Below are 24591 nucleotides of genomic sequence, written 5' to 3'. Positions count from 1 at the left end.
TGCCGACAATACACGAGTGTACTGCGCTCTGTATATGTCGGCGCAGTATTCAAACTCGGCGCAGGAAACGAGCGGGGAGAACGCGAGGACGCCGGACCCGAAGCCTCAGAGGACACCCGAAGCCGCAGACGACACCCGAAGCCGCAGACGACACCCGAAGCCGCAGACGACACCCGAAGCCGCAGAAGGAAGCCGGGCCCGACGTAGAGGATACCCGAAGCCGCAGACAGACGCCGGACCCGACGAGGCCGCCGATGGACGCCGCGCAAGACACCAAAACTGTAAGTACAAAAAAAACTTTTTTTCCACAGGATTCGGGGCAACTTTAGGGGTGCGCGGTGTGACGTCAACATCCGGCTTACTCCCCCGTTGAAGTCCATTAGCGACGAAACGATCGTAGGGTGCCGTGACGTCATCGCGTTCCGTCCTGAACGCCGGCTGTGTTTTCCTGACCGAGTAGCGAGAAGCATCGGAACAAGAGATCGGAGACGTTTTGCTATCCATGCTGTATTTATATTGCCTAATTGTAAGTGCAATTTTTATTAAACCCTCTTCTATTTTTAAACGTTATACGCTATGAGAGGTCCTTCTTCTCTTTTTTTTGGTTTATGACTCTTCGGATTGTATGCTGAGCTATACCGTGGTTATCTTGACGGCTAAGGTATTGGGAGACCAGACTTCCCACAGGCCCTATTAGACTGATGCAAAACAGTCTTTTCATCTGGTAAGCAGGCAATCTTATCCTTCCTCACGGGTGTATTGGTGACAGCTTACCTCACATCAATCAAGAGTCTTTCACATTGTCTGCACAATCCACTTCTCTTTCACAAGGAAAATTACTGGATAGAGTCATATGAACTTTGTTTCGTGGCTTTTTAAGACTTTTTCTTCATATATCCATCTGCATTTTTATGTTTTTTCCTATTCTGGCTAAATTTTCAGTTTATTCCAGAATGACTTTTTTTGTTTATTATTAATTTATATGAGCACAATATCACTCACTAGCGCTGCACTGTTTTTTTCTTTTTTTTTCTTTTTTAAATTGCCTAATGCTCTCCCTGCTAACTTAATGCTGTGGGTTACAGGTAACAGGTGTTTTCATGTGTGATTCATCTCTCTCTGTGAACACTGTTCATATGTTAAATAAGGCTAGCTTTTGAAAGGCCTTTAATTGTGTGATAACCCTGTCTACAACCTAGTGATTCTCAGAGGTGTTAATAGGTGTCAAACTGGATGCAGGGACGAAACGTCTGCTTAGGAAACTCAGTGTGTGAAGGTGGTTTGTTGTTTAATGAATGTGCAGTGATTAGACATGATAATTGTCGGTCGGTGCCGACCTGTCTAGAATGTTTTAGTAATTAGCCTTAGTGTGTGATTAGGGGGGGGGTGGAGATCTCATTGTTGCTTCAATGTCTTGGACTGTATAAAAAGCTGAGAAGAAAAACCATTAAAGTCTGTGTTGTTCCAGCAGTAAGCTTGGCATGTGTGGCTTTCTGGGCGACTTCAGGGATATTCCTTCTCGTGGAATATTGGGGTGATTTTCGTTATGGGAAGAAGGGAACGTTGACGGGGATATCATACCAATACCGTCACAATTGGTTGGCAGCAGTGGGATTTTTCCCTTCTATTCCCCTTCACACCCGGATTCCAAGCAGACACTGGAAGAACTACTGGAAGTTCGTGGAAGGATTGCTAGCAACAAAACCAAGCGGGTCATCATAGCAGAATCAATGGAGATAGACCAGGAGGACGGGATTGCAGCAACGCCAGCAGTACAAGAGATGGAGACACCAGTGATTCAGGAGGAGGAATCGCCAGCCAACAAGCTAATGAGAGAGAAGCTAGCGTGGTTCGGCCCGAACCCAACGGCAGATGTGGTGCTGAGAGTGATGGCCCTGTTAGCGAAGGAGGCTAAAGAAATAAGGGACGCAGAACTACAGAAGGCTAAAGAAATAAGAGACGCAGAACTACAGGAGGATAAACAAATAAGGGACGCAGAACTACAGTTAAAACTGGCAGCAGTCCAACAAGCAGCCGCACCTTCTCCGAACAGTGAGTACAGCACAGCAGACACAAGGAAGATTCCGTTTAGCGCTTTTAAAGCTTTTGATGAAAAGGACTGTGAAATTGATAACTACCTGGCGGATTTTGAGCGACAATGTAACCTGCACCGAATAGCTAGAGGAGAGTGGGTTGCAATATTGTCAGGCAAACTGTCAGGCAAAGCTTCTGATGCTTTCCGGACCGTGCCAGATCAGGATATCCATAGCTACGCCAGGGTTAAAGAAGTGCTCCTGGCTCGTTATGCAGTAACCCCAGAGTCCCACCGACAGAAGTTCAGGGACTCACGCAAAACCACGAAAGACTCTTACGCGGAATGGGCATGCCAGTTGTCCCTGTCGGCCTCTAACTGGGTTAACAGCAGCCAGGCCACCACCACAGAGGACATTTTGCAACTAATGCTCCTGGAGCAATTTTACAATCACATCCAGACGGATGTCAAAGATTGGGTGAGAGATCGCAGGCCCATGACTCTACCAGAGGCCGCGAAGTTGGCGGATGAATATGCGGATACTCGCAAGACAAACCAGGTCACACCACGGGTACAACCTCCACAACCAACGGTGCCCTCACACCCACCAGCCGCTAGATACCAACCGCCTAACAGACCGATGACATCTAGCCCTCGCTACCCACGCCAGGAGGACAACGAACAACGCTGCTTCCGGTGCAAACAGTTGGGTCACTTCAAGCAGAATTGCCCCATGAATGACAACACCAGGTCAAATTGGTCTCAACCGGGGTACCGCCCACCAGCAGCAGCCCATTGTGTAGACTCGGCTTGGGATCCCCAGGAGCTGGGTCAGGAAGAACCATTGGGCACCCCTTACGAAGCCCTCATGGTACAATCTGTTATTACGGACAACAGGGAACACCATTGTCAGCTGGTCATGGGCGACAGCCATGAGCCGGAGGGGCCTTGGAGGGAGCTGGGCAGAAAGAGGCACCGCCAGCTACCCTCCAAGAAGAAGAGGTCCTGGAAGTCATATAACCAGCGGACCTGGGAGGAGAAGAAGCGACTGGAGGAGATGGAATCGCAGCGGGCGCCCCAGATGCGGGCCGAGATGTTCGCCAAGGGCCCACCGGTGGCCCCTTACACCACCACCCAGTTCCTGATGATGAAGGACCACGTGGAAAGCCTGCAGGACATGAGCAAGCAGGATCTGATCCGTGAGTACATAGAGCTGGAGGAGTGCATAAGCCGCATGGAGGAGGAGAACAACCACCTGAGGTCACAGCGGGCTGACCCCCCCAGGCTCCATGAACTGGAGATGGAGCTGGAGAAGCTCAAAGAGGAGAACCGGCGGCTGCGGAGGGAGCAGGGGGTGGCTGACCTTATGGGGCTCTGAGTCCCCTCCACCCCCCCCCCCCCCGGACTCTGAGCACCAGTGCTACAGCATTTCAACAAATATAACTTTTTCTTTTTATGAATCTCCTGTGACTGTCACTTCAGAGCCATAACCTGCCCCTCCCATAGCGGGACACCTAGATGGCGGCGCACAGACCCATTCGCCGTCTTCACACTGACTTCTGGTGACTCTGCAGATCACACAAAGACTTGGGGACTGACCGGCGTGTGATCTGACGACCCGGTGACATACCTGAGTCGGGAGCAGTTGCCAAGGGAGGTCAGTTACGCCAAACGGAGTTAACCTCGGACTAAAAGCTCTGAACCCGTCAACCCTACTGGACCAGGGAAGGTCCAACCGGGTTTGCCGTAGCAGGGAGAAAAAGGGGGGCCATTGTGATGCAATTGCCTATATGCTTCAGTCTAATGCTCTCCCTGCTAACTTAATGCTGTGGGTTACAGGTAACAGGTGTTTTCATGTGTGATTCATCTCTCTCTGTGAACACTGTTCATATGTTAAATAAGGCTAGCTTTTGAAAGGCCTTTAATTGTGTGATAACCCTGTCTACAACCTAGTGATTCTCAGAGGTGTTAATAGGTGTCAAACTGGATGCAGGGACGAAACGTCTGCTTAGGAAACTCAGTGTGTGAAGGTGGTTTGTTGTTTAAGGAATGTGCAGTGATTAGACATGATAATTGTCGGTCGGTGCCGACCTGTCTAGAATGTTTTAGTAATTAGCCTTAGTGTGTGATTAGGGGGGGTTGGAGATCTCATTGTTGCTTCAATGTCTTGGACTGTATAAAAAGCTGAGAAGAAAAACCATTAAAGTCTGTGTTGTTCCAGCAGTAAGCTTGGCATGTGTGGCTTTCTGGGCGACTTCAGGGATATTCCTTCTCGTGGAATATTGGGGTGATTTTCGTTATGGGAAGAAGGGAACGTTGACGGGGATATCATACCAATACCGTCACACGCGGTATACGCGGGAGCGCGTTATACCGCGATAAATACGGTAATAAATAAATACATTCTGAAAAAAATGCAAAAATAAAATTAATTAAAAAAAATAAAAAAGCATTAAATAAGTATTAAATAATAAAAATTAATTAAAAATAAAAATGATTACATTCTAAAAAGTAATAAAAAAAAATTAAGGACTTGTAAATTGTTCACATGTGCTTTGCTCTCTATAATATCTGCCTTGCTTGAAAAGCATTGGGGTGCACACCATAATGAAATAGGCTGCACACATAGGTGTGCGCAGCCTTTGGTATTAGGGTGTGCACCCCACAGCTCAAACGCACTCTACCGATCACTCATTATGTTTATTCAGAAAGGGAAGGGGCCGGTAAATGGCATATTTACTGGCCCCTTCCCCCACTCATCCTAAAACATCCACAGCAACAACCGGTGGGAAAGGGGGGAAGCAGGCAGTGCTGTGGGGGAAAGGAGGGGGAGCCAGGTCAGTAGGGGGAATCTGTTCTGCACAGGGTGATTAGGGTGTGCCTGGGCACACCTGGCACACCCTGTGTGCACGCCTATGGCTGCACACACCTATAAACATATGAAAACCACACTGAAAACGAATTTTACTCAATCTTTACAATATTGATCGGTAAATACTGACTGTCTTGCATTGCATTCTCCTTTTAAAGGTCTGTTCATCCAAACAGTGAAATTTTCCATACCTATGGAGCTTGATGAGCTAGGTCAGACCTTAGCTACTTGTATATGTCTTGGATACTCCAGAATTATCCCTTTCATTATTCCTGTTTCTATTCCTGGCCATCTGCGGTGTTGCCGGACACTCTCCGTCTTTGTGTGTTCCACCATCTTTCAAAAACTTTACTATCACTTTTGGGTTGGATGACCCTTTAAATCAGTGGTTCTCAACCTGGGGGTTGGGACCCCCTTTAGGGGGTCGAATGACAATTTGCCAGGGGTCACCAAATCCTGGGCTGTTCCTGAAGCCGGCGGCTGCCCACTCAGCCTCTTCGCAGCTGCCCATTCAGTTCACATCATGGCTGGGGGGCAGAGACTGGAGGTCAGCTGACTGGTGAGGAATGTGAAGTGGGAGGGGGCTGGAGAGGAGACCCTATCTCCTGATTTCGGGATAGGTGTCACTGCTGCGAGACACCACAAAGTCAGAGACACAGTGAAGCCGGAGGCACAGTGATTATAGTTGCCATTAAAAGTCCCCACCACAGTTCTCGGATCAGCAGATGACCTTGATTAATAGCACCTAAATTGGCTGATCAGAACTCCCCCCAGCACTGCAGGCAGGCGCTGCTGTCTCACTTGAGTGGTGGCATGCATGCGCATGCGCGCACGCCGGGACCGAGAGGTAAGTCCCTGACAGATGCCAACCTCCACGTGTCTGAGCCAGATGGAAGACACAACGCTCGCAACAGAAGGTCTATATGGACCTCGCGTACACGGTGTGGAAGCGTGACACCGATGTATGGAGGGCAGACCCGCCCGATCCCCCCATCCAACCGAGGCGGACGTAGGAGGAGAGGGAGGGGCCCTGACGTGCATCGCAACTCCCAGACGATTGACAACGAGGACAGCAAAACAATGTCCGACCACAACAGGATACACATAAAAATAGTGCACATTTTAGTATGGCTTTTTAACTCAACTAGGACTTATGCCTTGCATCATATGTGTGTTGTTACTGTGTTCACCATGTATCTGGGATTGTATACATTATGTGATCATTGTTTGACAGTTTTTGCCATCATGTTATCATTTATCCTTTTTACACCAATAAATTATGATTATTTTTCAAGTTTGACTGGTCCTTTGGCCCTACTCGCCCACCTCACTCAAAGTCCCAAGCCCTTCCTTTTGTACTGTTACTGTAGGGGTCCCCACAACTTGGGAAATTTTATCAAGGGGTCCCGGCACTGGAAAGGTTGAGAACCCCTGATTTAAATAATCTGCTAAACTCAATTTGTAGTGAACAGGTTAGAAAGGGTTAGAAAGGGTTAGCCCAGAATGACTCTGCAGTTACATGAGCTATGAAAATTCTTAATTCAAATGAAATCAGCCTTGGGACTTTGTTCTCCTATCAGCCAGACCGTCTCTATATTTAACATCTGTAATCTCTAATCTCACTACCCCGAAGACCAGGAGAAACGTTGCACTTCCACCTTGTTTCCACGCAGTTTGAGCAGCTGCCGCAATGCTAATTACTGTGCTCACAAGCCATGTGAACGTCTGACAAGCCCGATTACCCTTCCATGATATGCTAACATGTTGTGCCAGCGAATTGTGATAGAGTGGTGAACAATACAAATACTTACAGAGAAGACCCTTTCCGGGTGACCTTTGGCCCTCATGTTGGTGTCGTGGACTTGTTTAAGAACCATCCAGGCCTCGTCATGCTTTCCATTCTGGAAGAAGAAGAAGAAGAAGAAGAAGAAGAAGAAGAAGAAGAAGAAGAAGGGTGGATTTTTGAGCTAGTACAGTATGGGTAAGCAGATGAAAGTCAGTCCAACAGGGCCTCCATCAGGGGGGTACAGGCATTACACCTGTAAGGGGCCCGATGTTTTTTTCATTTGACCCCCCTCCCCAACTTTAGAAACTTGCGGCAGGGGCCCGCCCCCCGTTTTTTTTCTGACCCCCCCACCTTTAGCAACTGGCGGCAGTGGCCCGCTCCTGCTCCCCCAATTTCTCTGCGGCAGGAGAGAGGAGGGCCCCCCCCTGGTTCTCTGCTCTCTGTAAGGGTCCCCCAAAATTTGTGAATGAATGGGACCCATGCCCAGGGCCGCCATCAGGGGGGTACAGGCAGTACCCCTGTAAGGGGCCCAGAGGTCCCCAGGGCCCCGGATGGCGACCCCCCTTTTTTTTATAAAATATTTTTATATATATATATTTTTTTTTTATTAAAGGGCCCAGAGGTCCCCAGATGGCAACCCCCATCTTTTTTTCTATTTATTAAAGGGCCTAGAGGTCCCCAGATGGCAAGCCCCCTTTTTTTTATTTTTTGTTCGTCAGCACCCAGGGCCCCCCAACCTACCTCAATTCGCGGCAGAAGCACCCCCCCCGCTTCTCAATTCACGCCCCCCCCCCGCTTCTCAATTAGCGGCGGCACCCCCTCCCCCCGCTTCTTAATTTGGGGTGGCAGCACCCCCCCCCCCCCGGGTTCTCTGCTTCAGGGGGCCCATGCCGGAAGTTGTGTAAGGGGCCCCATAATTCCTGATGGCAGCCCTGCTTATGCCAACAACATTCCTAAATATGTCCTCCAAAAAAAAAAAATGTTACAATGCCACCCTAAAGGAATTTTGGTGGCCATTTATTATGAGTGAAAGTTAGTTTTTATTTTCCCAAATGTCTGTGGAAATTGTTTGATTTAGGCCCCCTCCACACCGACACGTTTTTCAGGCGGCTTAGCGCTAAAAATAGCGCTGCTATACCGCCTGAAAAAAATTGCGCCCTGTAGTCTTCAGTGTGAAAGACGTTCGACTCCGCTAGGCTCCCACGCCCCACCACCTTAGGACAAACGCGGTACTGCACACAGCTTTGGCTTGAATCCTGCTCGTTTTGCGAGCCAACACTCGCAAACCGAGTTAGGATTTAAAAAAATACAGTGCTCGTATTGCGAACCGCTCGTTACTCGCAATCCGAAGTTCCACTGTAGAGTTATCTTTGCTCCACTGGAGTTATTTGTACTTACTGCCATTTGGTTCCCTGCCGATCCATTCAGCAAACAAAGCCAAGAGAAAAAACCCTGTGTAAGCTTCGCCCTCATGTGAGCATAGTAGGTAGGTCTAGGAACCGACTGCTCAGGAACCCAGTACTGCATTAAGGGAAGAAGGGGAGTGGGTCCTATGTTCCTTCATACTAAGTACTTGGAAATTCACATGGTTCTAGTAGTGAATGCCCCTGCCGGGAGTAGGGGGAAGGTAAGTATCAGCAGTGAGGGGTGGGGGGTTAGCTTATCACTAGTGTTGAGCAGAATACGCCATATTCGATTTTGCGATATATCTCGAATATATAGTCGAATATTCGAGATATATTCGCTAAATTCGAATATTTGTGATATTTTATCGAAATGAATGCGAATTTTCGCTATTGCGAATGCGAAAATAATTGCGAATTTTCGATAACTGCGGTAGAAGCACTCTGATTGGCTCAGAATATTCGTGATATTTTATCGAAATTTCGCGAATGCGATATTGATGGCGAAATTTCGACAACAGCGCTAGGAGCACTCTGATTGGCTCAGAATATTCGTGATATTTTACAATACAAAATAATTGCGAATATTCGGCAAATGCGGAAGGAGCACTCTGATTGGCTCAGAATATTCTTGATATTTTACAATACAAAATAATTGCGAATATTCGGCAAATGCGGAAGGAGCACTCTGATTGGCTCAGAATATTCTTGATATTTTACAATACAAAATAATTGCGAATATTCGGCAAATGTGGAAGGAGCACTCTGATTGGCTCAGAATATTCTTGATATTTTACAATAGAAAATAAAAAGTGTTTTGCATTGGTGGTGATTCTTTACTCTATCCATCTGTCACAGCCGTTTGTCAATCAAACACCTTGAAGATTGAACACGTTCATGCTGCATGCTTTGGACTTTTTTTCACTTCACATATCAAAGACATTTTTATGAAAGATTATTTTTCTATTATTGGGACTATATTTCTTTATATATTTGTTTCACTGTGTATTTCACAAGTTATTTGCGCTTGCTTATTTTATAATTTGCCCACATGTCTTGTCACTAGACATATTTTTTATTCTTGTAGAGCGACTCCATTTTCTGTCTTGTATTAATTTATGTTGTATAACATTTTTGAGTTGCTGCTGTATTCTCCCCTTTTTTAAGGTATGCGCAATTTTTTCCTTCTTACAAAAAAAAATAATATCAAACATACAAATATTCATAACAGAAACATACACAAAGCCCCCCCTTTTGCATCAGAGACAATCAGAGTTCTCCTACCACAGTTATCGAAAATTCGCAATCATTTTCGCATTCGCATTAGCGAAAATTTGCAATTTTTTTTTTTTTTTATATATTCGGCAACATAAAAGGATCGCCTCAGCTTAGCTACTCGGCCCAGGGTCTCTAATCATACCAGCAATGCTTTTAGACGTCGATAGGATGTGATCTGTTTTAAAAATAAAATTGAAAAAATGCGAATATTCGGAATTGCGAATATTCACCGCGAAATTCGAAATATATCGCGAATACTCGAATATGCCATATTCGAGCTGAATATTCGTGAGCAACACTACTTATCACATGAACCTGTAAACTTACCCTGAACGGGCAAAATACAAGTTCACTTTAAGTTTGACCTCCTTACCTCTAAGTAGAAGCGTGGACTTTCTGGCATAGTGGTTAGCGCTCCGATGGCGAAAACAGAGGGAAAAGCACAGACCAGCACAAACACTCTCCAGCTATGGAACTGATAAGCTGATCCCATCTGGAAGCTCCACCCTTAAGGAAGAAACAAAAATGTATCTGTTATGCTCATCAACCATAGCTTAGCTTAAAAAACATCCTTCAGTAAACCTATCACTGGTGTGACAGGAGTCACTTTGGGTGGGGGATTTGTGCAACTCAGCTTACCTTGGAGAGCTCTGGAAACTTTTAGGTAGATTCAGGTACATTGGAATAAATTTAGGGCGGCGTAGCCTAGCCTGTTTAGGCTACACCGCCGTAAATTAGCTAGGCTAGTAGTGATTTTCAATCTACTTACCTGCTAATCTAATGAACAAAGCACGGTGACGTACAACACGTACGACGGCACTCTAAAGGGGAAGTTTAATTCGCCTTTGGGCTGCTTTTAGCTGATTCCGTGTTAGTAAAAGACGATTTGTGCTTTTTTGTCTGTTACAGCGTGATGAATGTGCTTACTCCATTATGAATGGTAGTTTTACCTGAACGAGCGCTCCCGTCTCATAACTTGCTACTGGGCATGCGTGGGTTTAAAACTTCGTTTTTGCCCACACACGATCATTTTTTACAACCCGAAAAACTAAATTGTTTAAAACGACGTTAAAAAATGCAGCATGTTCGATTTTTTTTTTTGGGCGTCTTTCAGAAGCCGAAAAACGATGTGAAGCCCACACACAATCATTTTAAATGATGTTTTTAAAAACAACGTTTTTTTTTCATGCCGAAAAACGATCGTGTGTATGCGGCATTAGAGTCTGCAAAAGACTTGAGACTGGGGCGGAGGTTCACCTTGCATCAGGACAACAACCTTAAACATACAGCCAGAGCTACAATGGAATGGTTTAGATCAAAGCATATTCATGTGTTAGAATGGCCCAGTCACAGTCCAGACCTAAATCACATTGAGAATCTGTGGCAAGACTTGAAAATTGCTGTTCACAGACGCTCTCCATCCAATCCGACAGAGCTTGAGATATTTTACAAAGAAGAAGAATGGGCAAAAATGTCACTCTGTAGATGTGCAAAGCTGATAGAGACATCCCCAAAAAGACTTGCAGCTGTAATTGCAGTGAAAGGCGGTTCTACAAAGTATTGACTCCGGGGGGCGCCATACAAATGCACGTCACATATTTCACATTTTTAAAAAAAACTTGGAAAACCATTTATAATTTTCCTTCCACTTCACAATTATGTGCCACTTTGTGTTGGTCTATCACATAAAATCCCAATAAAATACATTTACGTTTTTGGTTGTAACATGAAATAATTTGGAAAATTTCAAGGGGTATAAATACTTTTTCATGGCACTGTAAATCTTTTGTATTTACAATTTCCAGCCACTGGTTGGGGTCCGAGATGTTTTAATTTGTATATTAGGCTACTCTTGAAGTGTTACTAAACCCACAACAGTAAAATCAGTGGGCCGGATTCACAAAGAGTTACGCCGGCGTATTAGTAGATACGCCGTCGTAAGTCCGAATCCCCGCCGTCGCAACTTTAAGCGTATGCTCAAACTGAGATACGCTTAAATGTTGCTAAGATACAACCGGCGTAAGTCACCTACGCCGTCGTATCTTAACTGCATATTTACGCTGGCCGCTAGGGGCGTGTACGCTGATTTACGCTTAGAATATGTAAATCAGCTAGATACGCCTATTCACGAACGTACGCCCGGCCGTCGCAGTAAAGATACGCCGTTTACGTAAGGGGTTTTCAGGCGTAAAGTTATTCCACTAAATACATGGCGCAGCCAATGTTAAGTATGGCCGTCGTTCCCGCGTCGAAATTTTAAAATTTTACGTCGTTTGCGTAACTTGTCCGTGAATAGGGCTGGCCGTAATTTACGTTCCTGTCGAAAGCATGACGATTTGCCGACGTCATTTGGAGCATGCGCACTGAGACAGGTCCACGGACGGCGCATGCGCCGTTCATTAAAAACGTAAAATACGTGGGGTCACTAGTATTTTACATAGAACACGCCCCCAACCAGCCTATTTTGAATTAGGCGGGCTTACGCCGGCCCAGTTACACTGCGCCGCCATAAGTTTCAGCGCAAGTTCTTTGTGAATACAGGACTTGCTGCTCAAACTTACGGCGGCGTAGTGTATCTGAGATACGCTACGCCCGCCTAATTCTACCTGAATCTAGCCCAGTGTGTATATGCAGTAAAGCATGCTTGTTATACTCACTGTGGAACCTAAGGGGTTAATACTCTGCATTGTGTAAAAAGGCTGTTTGATCCTGTCTCCTCCTTCTTTTTTTTTTTTTGGGAGGGTGCACGTGAGCAGCACAGGGCCAATTAGCACTGTCCACCACACAACAGACCTCATCACTAAGACATCTTTTTTTGCATAATGAACATGCAAATTTTTTTGTAGTTTGTGTTGTAAAAAAAGAAAAAAGAAAAAGGATAACGAGAGCACTACAGCTCCACCAAGAAGCAGTTCAAAACGAACTTGCTGCAAATTGACCATATTGTCTGTTTCACAGAACAAAGATCTCAAAGTAGACACCACCAATATTTCCTTACCATAGTGAGGGATGATGGCCCAAGCCATGGCCGAGGCATATATACCACCGATCATCCAAAACATACAGAGCCAGCTCAGGTGCTCGCCTCTCTTCTCCTGGGCCAGGAACTCCGAGAAGTAAGAGAAGACAATGGGAATGGACCCTCCAATTCTAGGAGAAACAACAATTTTTAAACATTATCAGCAATATTAACCACTTCAATACCGGGCATTTTACCCACTTCCTTGCCAGGCCAATTTTCAGCTTTCAGCGCTGTCACACTTTAAATGACAATGCGGCGTTGTACCCAAATAAAATTTGGATCATTTTTTTCCCACAAATAGAGCTTTCTTTTGGTGGTATTTGATCACCTCTGCGGTTTTTATTTTTTGCGCTATAAACAAAAAAAGACCAACAATTTAAAAAAAAAAAAAAACATATTTATTACTTTTTGCTATAATAAATATCCAAATAAATAAAAAAAATAAAATAAGTTTTTCCTTAGTTTAGGCCGATATGTATTCTTCTACATATTTTTGGTAAAAAAAACGCAATACTCGTATATTGATTGGATTGCGCAAAAGCTATAATGCCAGATTCACATACATTTGCGGCCGTGTAACGTAACCCGTTTACGATACACCGCCGCAAGTTTCCAGTTTTAGTGCCCGATCCACAAAGCACTTACCTGGAAACTTGCGGTGGTGTATCGTAAATACGTCCGGCGCAGGGCGGGCCAATTCAAATGGGCGTGTGCCATTTCAATTAGGCGCGCTCCCGCGCCGGACCTACTGCGCATGCTCCGTTTCGCAAATCCTGTCGTGCTTTGCGCGCAGTGACGTCATTTTTTCGAACGGCGATGCGCGTAGCGTAATTCCGTATTCCCGGACGGCTTACGCAAACGACGTTCATTTTTAAATTTCGACGCGGGAACGACGGCCATACTTTATACAGCAATACGATTGCTGTGTAAAGTTAAGGCACCAAAAACGACGACTAACTTTGCGACTGGAAACTAGACTAGCGGCCACGTAGCGAACGCGATAATCCGTCGTCGATCGCCGTAACTCCTAATTTGCATACCCGACGCTGGTTTACGACGCAAACTCCCCCAGAGGCGGCCGCGGTACTGCATCCTAAGATCCGACAGTGTAATTTCCTAGGGAATGATTGTAACTGTAGGGGGAGGGGACTCACAAGGGGAGGAGACAGATCGGTGTTCCTCTCTCCTGGGAACACACGGATCGGTCTCCTCTCACCTGACAGGACGTGGATCTCTGTGTTTAGTTTACACACAGAGATCCACGTCCCTGCTCTGTGGTGAGCAATCCTGGCTGCCCGGCGGACATCGCGGCCGCCGGGCACGCGCATCGGGTCCAGAATGATGGGGTGAGCACGCGCACACACCGCAGGTGGCGTGCGCGCGCTCTCCAAAATGCCGGGAAGCCAAATGACGGCCGCCCGGGGGGACAAAGGGTTCCTGCGGCCGTCATATTACAATGGCGCGGTAGGGAAGGGGTTAAACCTAAGAGTCTGTGAAAGTTCTCATTCATCCTGGTCTAGGGATATCTAGTAGTTGTTGGTACCTTCAAGCAGACATGTTCTGTAATGTTGGAGACGTTCCATAGCTTCTCCAAGATGCTTCTTTGAGAAGATGTTTCGTAGCTTATCCAAGTGACTTCTTCAATTCCAACGACTTTCAGGAAAACATCCCAGTATCTTCCCGACAAAATCGTTTTTTATATATTTTTGGGGGATATTTATTACAGCAAAAAGTAAAAAATATTAATTTTTTTCTAAATTGTCGCTCTATTTTTGTTTATAGCGCAAAAACTAAAAACTGCAGAGGTGATCAAATACCACCAAAAGAAATCTCTATTTGTAGGAAAAAAAGGACGCCAATTTTGTTTGGGAGCCACGTCGCACGACCGCGCAATTGTCTGTTAAAGCGACGCAGTGCTGAATCGCAAAAAGTGGCCCGGTCTTTGACCAGCAATATGGTCCAGGGGTTAAGTGGTTAAGGTAAAAAAACGTCTGCCTTTAGAACCACTTTTACTTTGATGTTTAGAGTGATGCCGCGTACACACGATCGGAAATTCCGACAAGAAAACCGTGAGGGACTGTTGGCTGTTGCATACACACGGTCACACAAATGTTGTCGGAAATTCCGACCGTCAAGAACGCGGTGACGTACAACATGTACGATGAGCCGAGATCAATGAAGTTCCTTAGCCAGTTCAGCTCTTCTTCTTGATTCTGAGCATGCGTGTTTTTTTGCGCGTCGGAATTGCATACAGAAGAGCGGACTTTCCGATAGGAACTTTTTCCGCCGGAAAAATAGAGAACCAGCGCTCAATATTTTCTTGGTGGAAATTCCGACAGCAAAAGTCCGATGGAGCCTACACACGGTCGGAATTTCCGACCAAAAGCTCACATCGGACTTTTCCTGTCGGAATTTCCGATCGTGTGTTCGCGGCATTAGAGCAAGTTTTCCTCCTGCCAATTTATCGGTGTGGTCTTCGGTGTATATCTTCGGCTCACAAAGACACTAAAAACGTCGGAAAACGCATTTTTGCTAATATACTAAGGCCCAGATTCACAAAGGAGATACGACGGAGTATCTCAGATACTCCGTCGTATCTCTCAGAGTATCTATGCGACTGATTCATAGAATCAGTCACGCATAGATATCCCTAAGATCCGACAGGTGTAATTGTTTTACACTGTCGGATCTTAGGATGCAGTACCGCGGCCGCCGCTGGGGGGAGTTTGCGTCGTAAACCAGCGTCGGGTATGCAAATTAGGAGTTACGGCGAACCACGACGATTTTTCGCGTTCGCTACGTCGCCGCTAGTCTAGTTTCCCGTCGCAAAGTTAGTCGTCGTTTTTGGTGCCCTAACTTTAGTCAGCAAACGTATTGCTGTCTAAAGTATGGCCGTCGTTCCCGCGTCGAAATGTAAAAATGAACGTCGTTTGCGTAAGCCATCCGGGAATACGGAATTACGCTACGCGCGTTGCCGTTCGGAAAAATTACGTCACTGCGCGCAAAGCACGACGGGAATTGCGAAACGGAGCATGCGCAGTAGGTCCGGCGCAGGAGCGCGCCTAATTTAAATGGCACACGCCCATTTGAATTGGCCCGCCTTGCGCCGGACGTATTTACGATACACCGCCGCAAGTTTCCAGGTAAGTGCTTTGTGGATCGGGCACTAAAAATGGAAACTTGCGGCGGTGTATCGTAAACGGGTTACGTTACACGGCCGCAAATGTATGTGAATCTGGCCCAAAGTAGCTGATATAAATTAGCCAGAGTGTACTCCGCTAGCTTGTCATCGCTATTGTTCCCGAATTAAGACAAGTAGGATGCATTAATTGTAAGCGGCGGTGCACATATCGGCCATTACATCAGCAGTGTATTGAATTACACAGCTCATTACCCATCTACAGCCCGTGATATAACTGCATGGCTGCTTTTCAATAGAACGATCAGGTAGCTGGACAGGGATTTTGGTCAGAGGCGTAAAGAGGACCTGTCACGGCCCTGGGTTTTCACAAATTCATGCTAAGAATATGGTAGAATATTCTGCCAAAACGCCGCTACTCCTGGACACGGCTGGCAGTGGGTTGTTTTTCTGCCTCTAAATGCCGTGGCCTCTAAACGCCTGTGTGCATGGACACATAGGGCCAGATCCACGTACCCTGGCGCATGTTTCCGTCGGGCATAGCGTATCTCTGTTACACTACGCCGCCGTAACTTACTTTTTTTTTGTATCCTCAAAGAATGCGCGCCGTAAGTTACAGCGGCGTAGTGTAACTTTGGCGGCGTAAGGGCGCGCAATTCAAATGGATGAGATGGGGGCGTGTTTTATGGTAATACGTCTTGACCCAAAGTGTAAATTACGTTTTTTCCGCATGGCGCATGCGCCGTCCGTGGGGGTACCCCAGTGCGCATGCTCGAAATTAACCCGCAACAAGCCAATGCTTACGACGTGAACGTCATTCTACGCAAAGCCCTATTCGCGAACGACTTACGCAAACAACGTAAAATTTTCAAAATTTGACGCGGGAACGACGTCCATACTTAACATAGGATACACCTCATATAGCAGGGGTAACTATACGCCGAAAAAAGCCTTACGGAAACGACGTAAAAAAATGAGCCGGCCGGACGTACGTTCGTGGATCGCCGTATCTAGCTAATTTGCATACTCGACGCGGAAATCGACGGAAACGCCACCTAGCGGCCAGCGTAAATATGCACCTTAGATCCGACGGCGTACTAAGACGTACGCCAGTCGGATCTAGCCCAGCTTCAGGCGTATCTTGTTTTGTGGATACAAAACAAAGATACACCGGAGCAAACTAGAAGTTACGCGACGTATCAATAGATACGCCAGCGTAAACGCTTCGTGGATCTGGCCCTCAGTGTGCATGAGGCCTAACGGTGAAGTTTGGCATTCCTAAAAAAAAAAAAAAAAAACATATAGGCCCAGATTCACGTAGAGGGCGCATCTTTTGGCCGGCGTAGCGCATCTCATATGCGCTACGCCGACGTAACATAGAGAGGCAAGACCAGTATTCACAAAGCACTTGCTCCCTAAGTTACGGCGGCGTAGCGTAAATGGGCCAGCATAAGCCCGCCTAATTCAAATTAGGAAGGTAGTGGGCATGTTGTATTAAAATTAACCGTGACCCCATGTAAATGAATGACCGAACGAACGGCGCATGCGCGCGCATGCTCAGAATCACGTCGAATTTACTCGCCGGCTCAATTCATAAGACGTGAATGTAACCTACGCCCAGTCCCATTCACGTACGACTTACACAAACGACGTAAAATCCGACGGCTGTTCCGACGTCCATACCCGACACGACTTAGACCAGCTATTTCGTGGTTTATCTTTACGCCGGACGAACGCCTTACGTAAATGGCGTAGCTTACTGCGACGGGCGCAAGAACGTTCGTGAATCGGCGTATCTAGGTCATTTGCATATTCGATGCGTAAATTAATGGAAGCGCCCCTAGCGGCCAGCGTAAATATGCACCCAAGATACGGCGGCGTAGGAGACTTACGACGGTCGTAGGAAGCCAAAATTCAGGCGTATCTTGTACTGTGAATGCGGCGCATAGATACGACGGCGCATCCGCGGACTTACGCGGCGTAAATAAAGATACGTTGGCGTAAGTCTTTATGAATCCGGCTAATAGTACATATCTCCATGCTGCAGCATTGGTTTGATGCTGCAGCTGCCCTCTAGCTGTAATCCCAAGAAATAAGCAATCTCGTGACCATTGATTGCTCAGTTCTCGGTCAGCCCTAAGCAGAGAGCGGTCAGTCACCACTCTCCACTCTGCCCCTTCATAGGGTGACCACATTTCCAAACTGACATTCAGGGACCCCCCCCAATAAAAAGATGATTTTTGATACTTTGTTTTTGCAAATTTTTGGGACGGGGATTCATACTGGGACCTGTAGTTCTTCACTTTTTGGGGGGTCACATCTGCCAAAAAATTGGGGGACTACAAGTCCCAACATGAACCCCTGATATCTAAGGATGTGACCCCTTAGGGTGACCACATTTCCAAACTACCATTCAGGGACACCCTCCCTTCCCAAAAATCGGCTTGTGCTATAAGGAATCACAGCACAGTGATTGGACACAAGAGGCGGGATTTATGATTTCTCCAATCACAAGCAGGGGGCGGGGTTTGTGTTCCTCCAGGCATTTCCGGCCAGGACAAGTACTGTCAGTGAGTAAAGCGGTGATGTGGCACATTTTTTGGGGGCATCAGATTGGCCCGGGGGGGGGGGGGGGGGGTGGCTGTGTCAGTTTCATTCCGGGACACTGTATTGTCCTAGAATGAAGGTGCCCGGGACAGAACTGCAAAATGCGGACTGTCCTAGGCAATCCCAGACACTTGGTCACCCTAGTGACCCACCCAAAAGTGGTGGACTACATTTTTTTTATTTTTAATAAAGGACTTGTCAAAAACTTGTGTTTTTATTTCATTTTTACACTTTCTTGGTGAATGGGTAGGGGTACTATGTATCCCTTACTCATTCACATAGGGAGGGGCAGGATCTGGGGGGCAGATTCCTATAAGCCCTCACCGCCTGCAAGACCCCCACAACCACCGGCCAGGGTTGTGGGGAAGAGGCCCTTGTCCCCATCAATATTGGGGTAACGTGCTTCAAGGTGGAGGGGGCAGAGCCCCCCTGCCCCCCCCCCCCCACCCAAAAGCACCCACTATGCTCAGGGCATGTGGCCTGGTATGGTTCAGGAGGGGGAAGTTGCTCTCTCATCCCCCCGAGCTGCATACTCAGATAAGAGTCTTTTTCTTAAATTTTAGCATGGGGGGTTCCCCTCAAAATCCACACCAGACCTAAGGGCCTGGTATGGATTTGGGGGGGCACCCCACACTGTTTTTTTATTTTGGCATGGGGGTAAAATCCATACCAGACCCAAAGGGCCTGGTATGGATTGGGAGGATGACCCCCACACCATTATTTTCACATTTTTGTATTGCCGACACTGTTTTTTTTTTCATTCAGCTGTCAGGACCCCGCTGACAGCTGATGACTTATCTCTTTTACCGGTCGGTTCACTCCTTAACAACCAGCTATTCACTGGTTGTTAATTACGCTGGCAGCCCCGCTCCTAGCGATGAAGCTACTAAACGTAGCTTACACACTAGGCTAAACTTTGTTAAATGCCGGAAAAAAACACGAAGGGCCAATTTACACTTGCTTTAAAACAAGGCTTCGGACACGCTTTGTTAACAACTTCAATACCAGCCACTTATACACCTTCCTGCCCAGGCCAATTTTCAGCTTTCAGCGCTGTCGCAATTTAAATGACTATTGCGTAGTCATGCTACTCTGTAAGCAAATAGATTTTTCATCATTTTGTTCCCACAAATAGAGCTTTCTTTTGGTGGTATTTGATCACCTCTGCGATTAAATTTTTTTGAAAAAAAAAAGTTTTTCTTTGCTTCTCTTAATTTTTTTGTGGGCACTGATTGGCATATGTTGGGCATAAGTTGGCACATGTGGATGACCATGGGGGATGTACCTGGTCATCCACATATTAGGGGCTTCCCTGGTGGTCCAGTGTGGGCATCCGAGTGGGGGGGGGCTGCGCTGATAAACAATCAGAGCAAACCCCCCCTGTCAGGAGAGCCGCCGATCGGCTATTCTCTACTTGCGACGCGAGTGAGGAAAAGCCGATCAACGTCTCTTCCTGTTTACATCGTGATCAGCCGTGATTGGACACGGCTGATCACGTGGCAAAGAGCCTCCGTCAGATTGACACACCGCACCACTAATTGCCACGATGCGCACCCCCACGGGCGCGCAGCGGCTGTTATCCTGCTGGATGTCATATGACGTCCAGTCAGAATAACTGAACCACCGGTAAGTGGTTAAAGCTCTCTGAACACCAGTCAAAGTTCCTGTCACTAAATAAAATGGTTAGCTTACAGTCCTGTTTACACCTTGCTTTTGCTTGGTGGTTCGATGAGGCTTCGGTGAGCATTTGGTGGGGCTTCGATGGGGCTTTGGTGTGGCTTTGATGAGGCTTCAATGAGCCTTTGGTGGTGCTTTGCAGGGCTGTCTTAATGAGAGGGCACACCTGGGCACTGCCCAGGGACCCCAGCTGCATGGGGGGCCCCTGCACTTTCCCCAAAGCAGCTTGTCCTTGAGCCCACGATGCCCTGAAATTTGGGGCACCATGATGGCACTGAAAGTGATAGATGCACAGGGGAGGCAGTCTGCCTCCTACCTATTTGATGTCTGTTTACCTGCACTGTTATAATTTTAGGGGCCCCAGAGCATTACTTTGCCCAGGGGCCCATGATGCTCTTAAGATTGCCCTGGTGCTTTGATGGATCTTTGGTGGTGCTTTGATGGGGCTTTAGTGATGCTTTGATGGGGCTTTGGTGAGGCTTCGATGGGCTCTTCAGTGGGGCTTCAAGCAAGCTTTGCCATAGACTTCTATGGAGGCTTTGAAGACACTTTGAAGCACAACTAAAGCGACATGGTGTATCATTTTTGAAGCAAAGCAAAAGCAAGGTGTAAACAGGTGTGTTGAAGCTGAAGGACGTGTAAATTAGTGTAAATACATTAGCGTTTTTTGGTCCAGCGTTTCTAAGGCAGTTTTTAGCTTCCTAGTGCGCATGAAGCCTTAATGGCATTGCCCTTGTATTGTAACTGTTTATAAAGTTTTGTGAAAATCCTTGCCACTTTTAAGCTGCACACGTCCTAAAAACTGCAATACTTTGACCTTGCCCCCAAGCCACCCCTTTAATTTGCTATTATATTTTATAATAGTTCACTGCACCCCACCCCCGCCCCTCCACCGCAATCTCAGGCTTGTGGAGTTTTCAAAGTCCCCAGCTATACACATATTGTATTCCCAAATGACTACTTACCCCACTCCAGACAGAAGCCGACAGAATAGGAAGGTCCCGTAGCCTTGAACGAAGGAGGAGAAGAAGGCGAATACACTGTTGACAGAGAGCGACATGAGGAGACACTGTCGTCTACCCATACGGTCCGCCAGTCCTCCCCACAAGAAGGCGCCCACCATCATACCAAGGTACACAATGAGACCTGCAGAAAAACAACATTCAAAACTTAGAGGACTATTCCATACGGTAGATTCCGATGTTTAGGTAACATTTGGCCATGGGATAATTTTTCATATTTTTTTTTAATCTAAAAACACTTTAAATCACCCAACTCTGAGATTAGTATGGTGGCCACACACTCTTCCATTTTATTCCATATACCGTGTTTCACCAAAAATAAGACCTACCCCGAAAATAAGACCTAGCGTTATTTTCCAGGAGGGTTGCAATATAAGCCCTACCCTGAAAATAAGCCCTAGCTTAAAATGCTTGTAAATATAATTGTAACGGAATGGCCCGTGACACCCAGAGACTTCTGAAGGATGTGGGGTACTCCTGTGCCACCTTCACCAATGACTCTTGGGTCTAGGGTCATCCTATGTCTGATAGGGGCATAGGATGACTGAGAACTGATATCTCGGATTACATGAGATAGGAGATTAATGATAATTCATGTTTTGCAGGATATCTTAGAATATTACAAGTTGTTCCTTATGAACAGGTCAATAGACTGTTGAGTTGTTAATTGAGTCAGGCTCCTAAAATATTCCATTGTCCATTGTGTGATGCTAATACTGTTTTGTGTCTATTGTACTAATTAAGTCTGTAAAGGTCAGATGTCTAACTTTGAGGTGTTAATTGAGTCTGGCTTCTGAAGGACCTTTCATTGTGGATGCTAATGACACTGTATGGTTTGAAAAGTCTATTGATGATAAGTAGTGTTGCTCACGAATATTCGCATTGCGAATATTCGACTCGAATATAGCATATTCGAGAAATCGCGCTATATTTCGAATTTCGCGGTGAATATTCGCAATTCCGAATATTCGCATTTTTTCAATTTGATTTTTAAAACAGATCACATCCTATCGACGTCTAAAAGCATTGCTGGTATGATTAGAGACCCTGGGCCGAGTAGCTAAGCTGAGGCGATCCTTTTATGTTGCCAAATTGAAAAAAAAAAAAAAATTGCGATTTTTCGCTATTGCGAATGCGAAAATGATTGCGAATTTTCGATAACTGTGGTAGGAGAACTCTGATTGTCTCTGATGCAAAAGGGGGGGGCTTTGTGTATGTGTATGTTATGAATATTTGTATGTTTGATATTATTATTTTTTGTAAGAAGGAAAAAATTGCACATACCTTAAAAAAGGGGAGAATACAGCAGCAACTCAAAAATGTTATACAACATAAATTAATACAAGACAGAAAATGGAGTCGCTCTACAAGAATAAAAAATATGTCTAGTGACAAGACATGTGGGCAAATTATAAAATAAGCAAGCGCAAATAACTTGTGAAATACACAGTGAAACAAATATATAAAGAAATATAGTCCCAATAATAGAAAAATAATCTTTCATAAAAATGTCTTTGATATGTGAAAAAAAGTCCAAAGCATGCAGCATGAACGTGTTCAATCTTCAAGGTGTTTGATTGACAAATGGCTGTGACAGATGGATAGAGTAAAGAATCACCACCAATGCAAAACACTTTTTATTTTCTATTGTAAAATATCACGAATATTCTGAGCCAATCAGAGTGCTCCTTCCGCATTTGCCGAATATTCGCAATTATTTTGTATTGTAAAATATCAAGAATATTCTGAGCCAATCAGAGTGCTCCTACAGCATTTGTCGAAATTGCGCAATAAATATCGCATTCGCATGTTGCGATATTTCGATAAAATATCACGAATATTCTGAGCCAATCAGAGCGCTCCTCCAGCATTTCTCGAAATTGCGCAATAAATATCGCATTCGCATGTTGCGATATTTCGATAAAATATCACGAATATTCTGAGCCAATCAGAGTGCTCCTACCGCAGTTATCAAAAAATCGCAATTATTTTCGCAATAGCGAAAAATCGCAATCATTTAATTTCGATAAAATATCACGAATATTCGAATTTAGCGAATATATCTCGAATATTCGAATATATATTCGAGATATATCGCGAAATCGAATATGGCATATTCTGCTCAACACTAATGATAAGGTGTGGAATGTGACTGAGCACCCTCTAAAGGTCAGACGTCTGTGTATTGTGTATCAGGTGTTAATAGCTTATTGTCGGAGACAGAACGTCTGACATAGGAATGTGTATTATGCGGGTGAATAGCTTATTGTCGGAGTCAGGACGTCTGGGGGATAATTAACTCACCTGAATGTCATTATCTAAAAGAATGTGTAAAGTGGTGGGTGGAGTTGAGTCATTGTCCCTGTAACATGCTTTTTGGTTGTAAACTGTATAAAAGACTGAGTTTTTCCATTAAAAGTATTCATTGATTTTGGAACCAGTAACAGAGCGTGTGTCTCGTTCATTCTGGGGAAAATCCAATGGGTCCTGTCGGCTGGATTGTTGGATAAGCTGTCATGGGGCGATGGAATGATCATCAGTGCCCATCAGTGTTGCCTATCAATGCCTATCAGTGCACATCAGTGCAGACTCATCAATGCACATTAGTGCACATCAGTGAAGCCTCAGTGTCCATCAGTGCTACCTATCAATGCCTATCAGTGCCGCCTCATCAGTGTCCATCAGTGCTGCCTATCAATACCTATCAGTGCCCACTAGTGCAGCCTCACCAGTTCCCATCAGTGCAGCCTAATCAGTGCACATTAGTGCTGCCTATCAATGCCGCCTCATCAGTCCAGCCTAATCAATGCACATTAGTGCTGCCTATGAATGCCTATCAGTGCCGCCTCATCAGTGTTCATCAGTTCTGCCTATCAGTGCAGCCTCATCAGTGCACATCAGTGCAGCCTCAGCAGTGCCCATCAGTGTTGCCTATCAATGCCTATCAGTGCAGACTCATCAGTGCACATCAGTGAAGCCTCATTAGTGCCCATCAGTACAACCTAGCAATGCCTATCAGTGCACATCAGTGCAGACTCATCAGTGCAGCCTCATCAGTGCACATCAGTGCAGCCTCATCAGTGCACATCAGTGCAGCCCATTATTCCCCAATTGTTGCACTCCAGTGCAGCCTCACCAGTTCCCATCAGTGCAGGGCACGGATGATCAGACATTACCAAATTTAGTGAATGGGACTATGCTGCAACTGCATGCAATGCCTAGGAAAGTGATCCACCAGTGATCACTTTTCAGAGGGGCAGTAAACGATGGTGCACGTATGAAGAAGCCCGGCTTAGAGGGGATTTCCCTCACTCTTGTTCTCTGTAATGGTGAATGAACACAGTAAGTGAATGGGGCGGGGCTCTAATCTGTCTTGCTGCAGCTTCTAATGCACATGGTGAGAAGCTCACAGTGTGCAGTGAAATCAGATGAAGCCATTTCAGTAGAGGAGAGGAGCCGGTACAACTGTGCGAGACTGAAGGGAAGGGGAGGAGTTCACCTTTAAGTCTGTCTATGTTTTCTCTTATTGAGCTACAAATGCAAATCCCATAGCAGTAAGACGCGGAGAAGAATCCGTAGGTGTGACGCCTGTGAGCGTGACGGCTCTGGAAGCTGTGAATGAAGATCTTATCACGCTGTTCTCTCACCTCCGCGCCACAGGAGGCCGGGAAGGTTTGTAGACGGAAAAATGCATCTTCATTCTCGGCGCGCAGCGCTTCCTCCTCCCGCAAGGTCCGGCCTTTGTGTGTCATG

The 24591-nt window shown here is 46.0% G+C and overlaps 1 protein-coding gene across 1 annotated transcript in view; it reads right to left on the bottom strand.

Annotated features, from left to right (window-relative positions):
- Positions 1–24591, bottom strand: part of SV2A (synaptic vesicle glycoprotein 2A) — a 179128-nt gene that overhangs the window by 42071 nt on the left and 112466 nt on the right. Inside the window, exons 3-6 of the mRNA XM_040332885.1 lie at positions 20782–20962; positions 12370–12521; positions 9745–9878; positions 6716–6805 (exon numbers count right to left, since the gene is read on the bottom strand). Coding sequence (XP_040188819.1) covers positions 6716–6805; positions 9745–9878; positions 12370–12521; positions 20782–20962 — 557 coding nt within the window. The remainder of the gene's footprint in view (positions 1–6715; positions 6806–9744; positions 9879–12369; positions 12522–20781; positions 20963–24591) is intronic.

Source organism: Rana temporaria, chromosome 13 (assembly GCF_905171775.1).
Source record: "Rana temporaria chromosome 13, aRanTem1.1, whole genome shotgun sequence".
In the NCBI taxonomy this organism is placed as follows: Eukaryota; Metazoa; Chordata; class Amphibia; order Anura; family Ranidae; genus Rana; species Rana temporaria.
The sequence above is the reverse complement of the archived record's forward strand: the minus strand, read 5'-3'. Positions and strand labels throughout refer to the sequence as shown.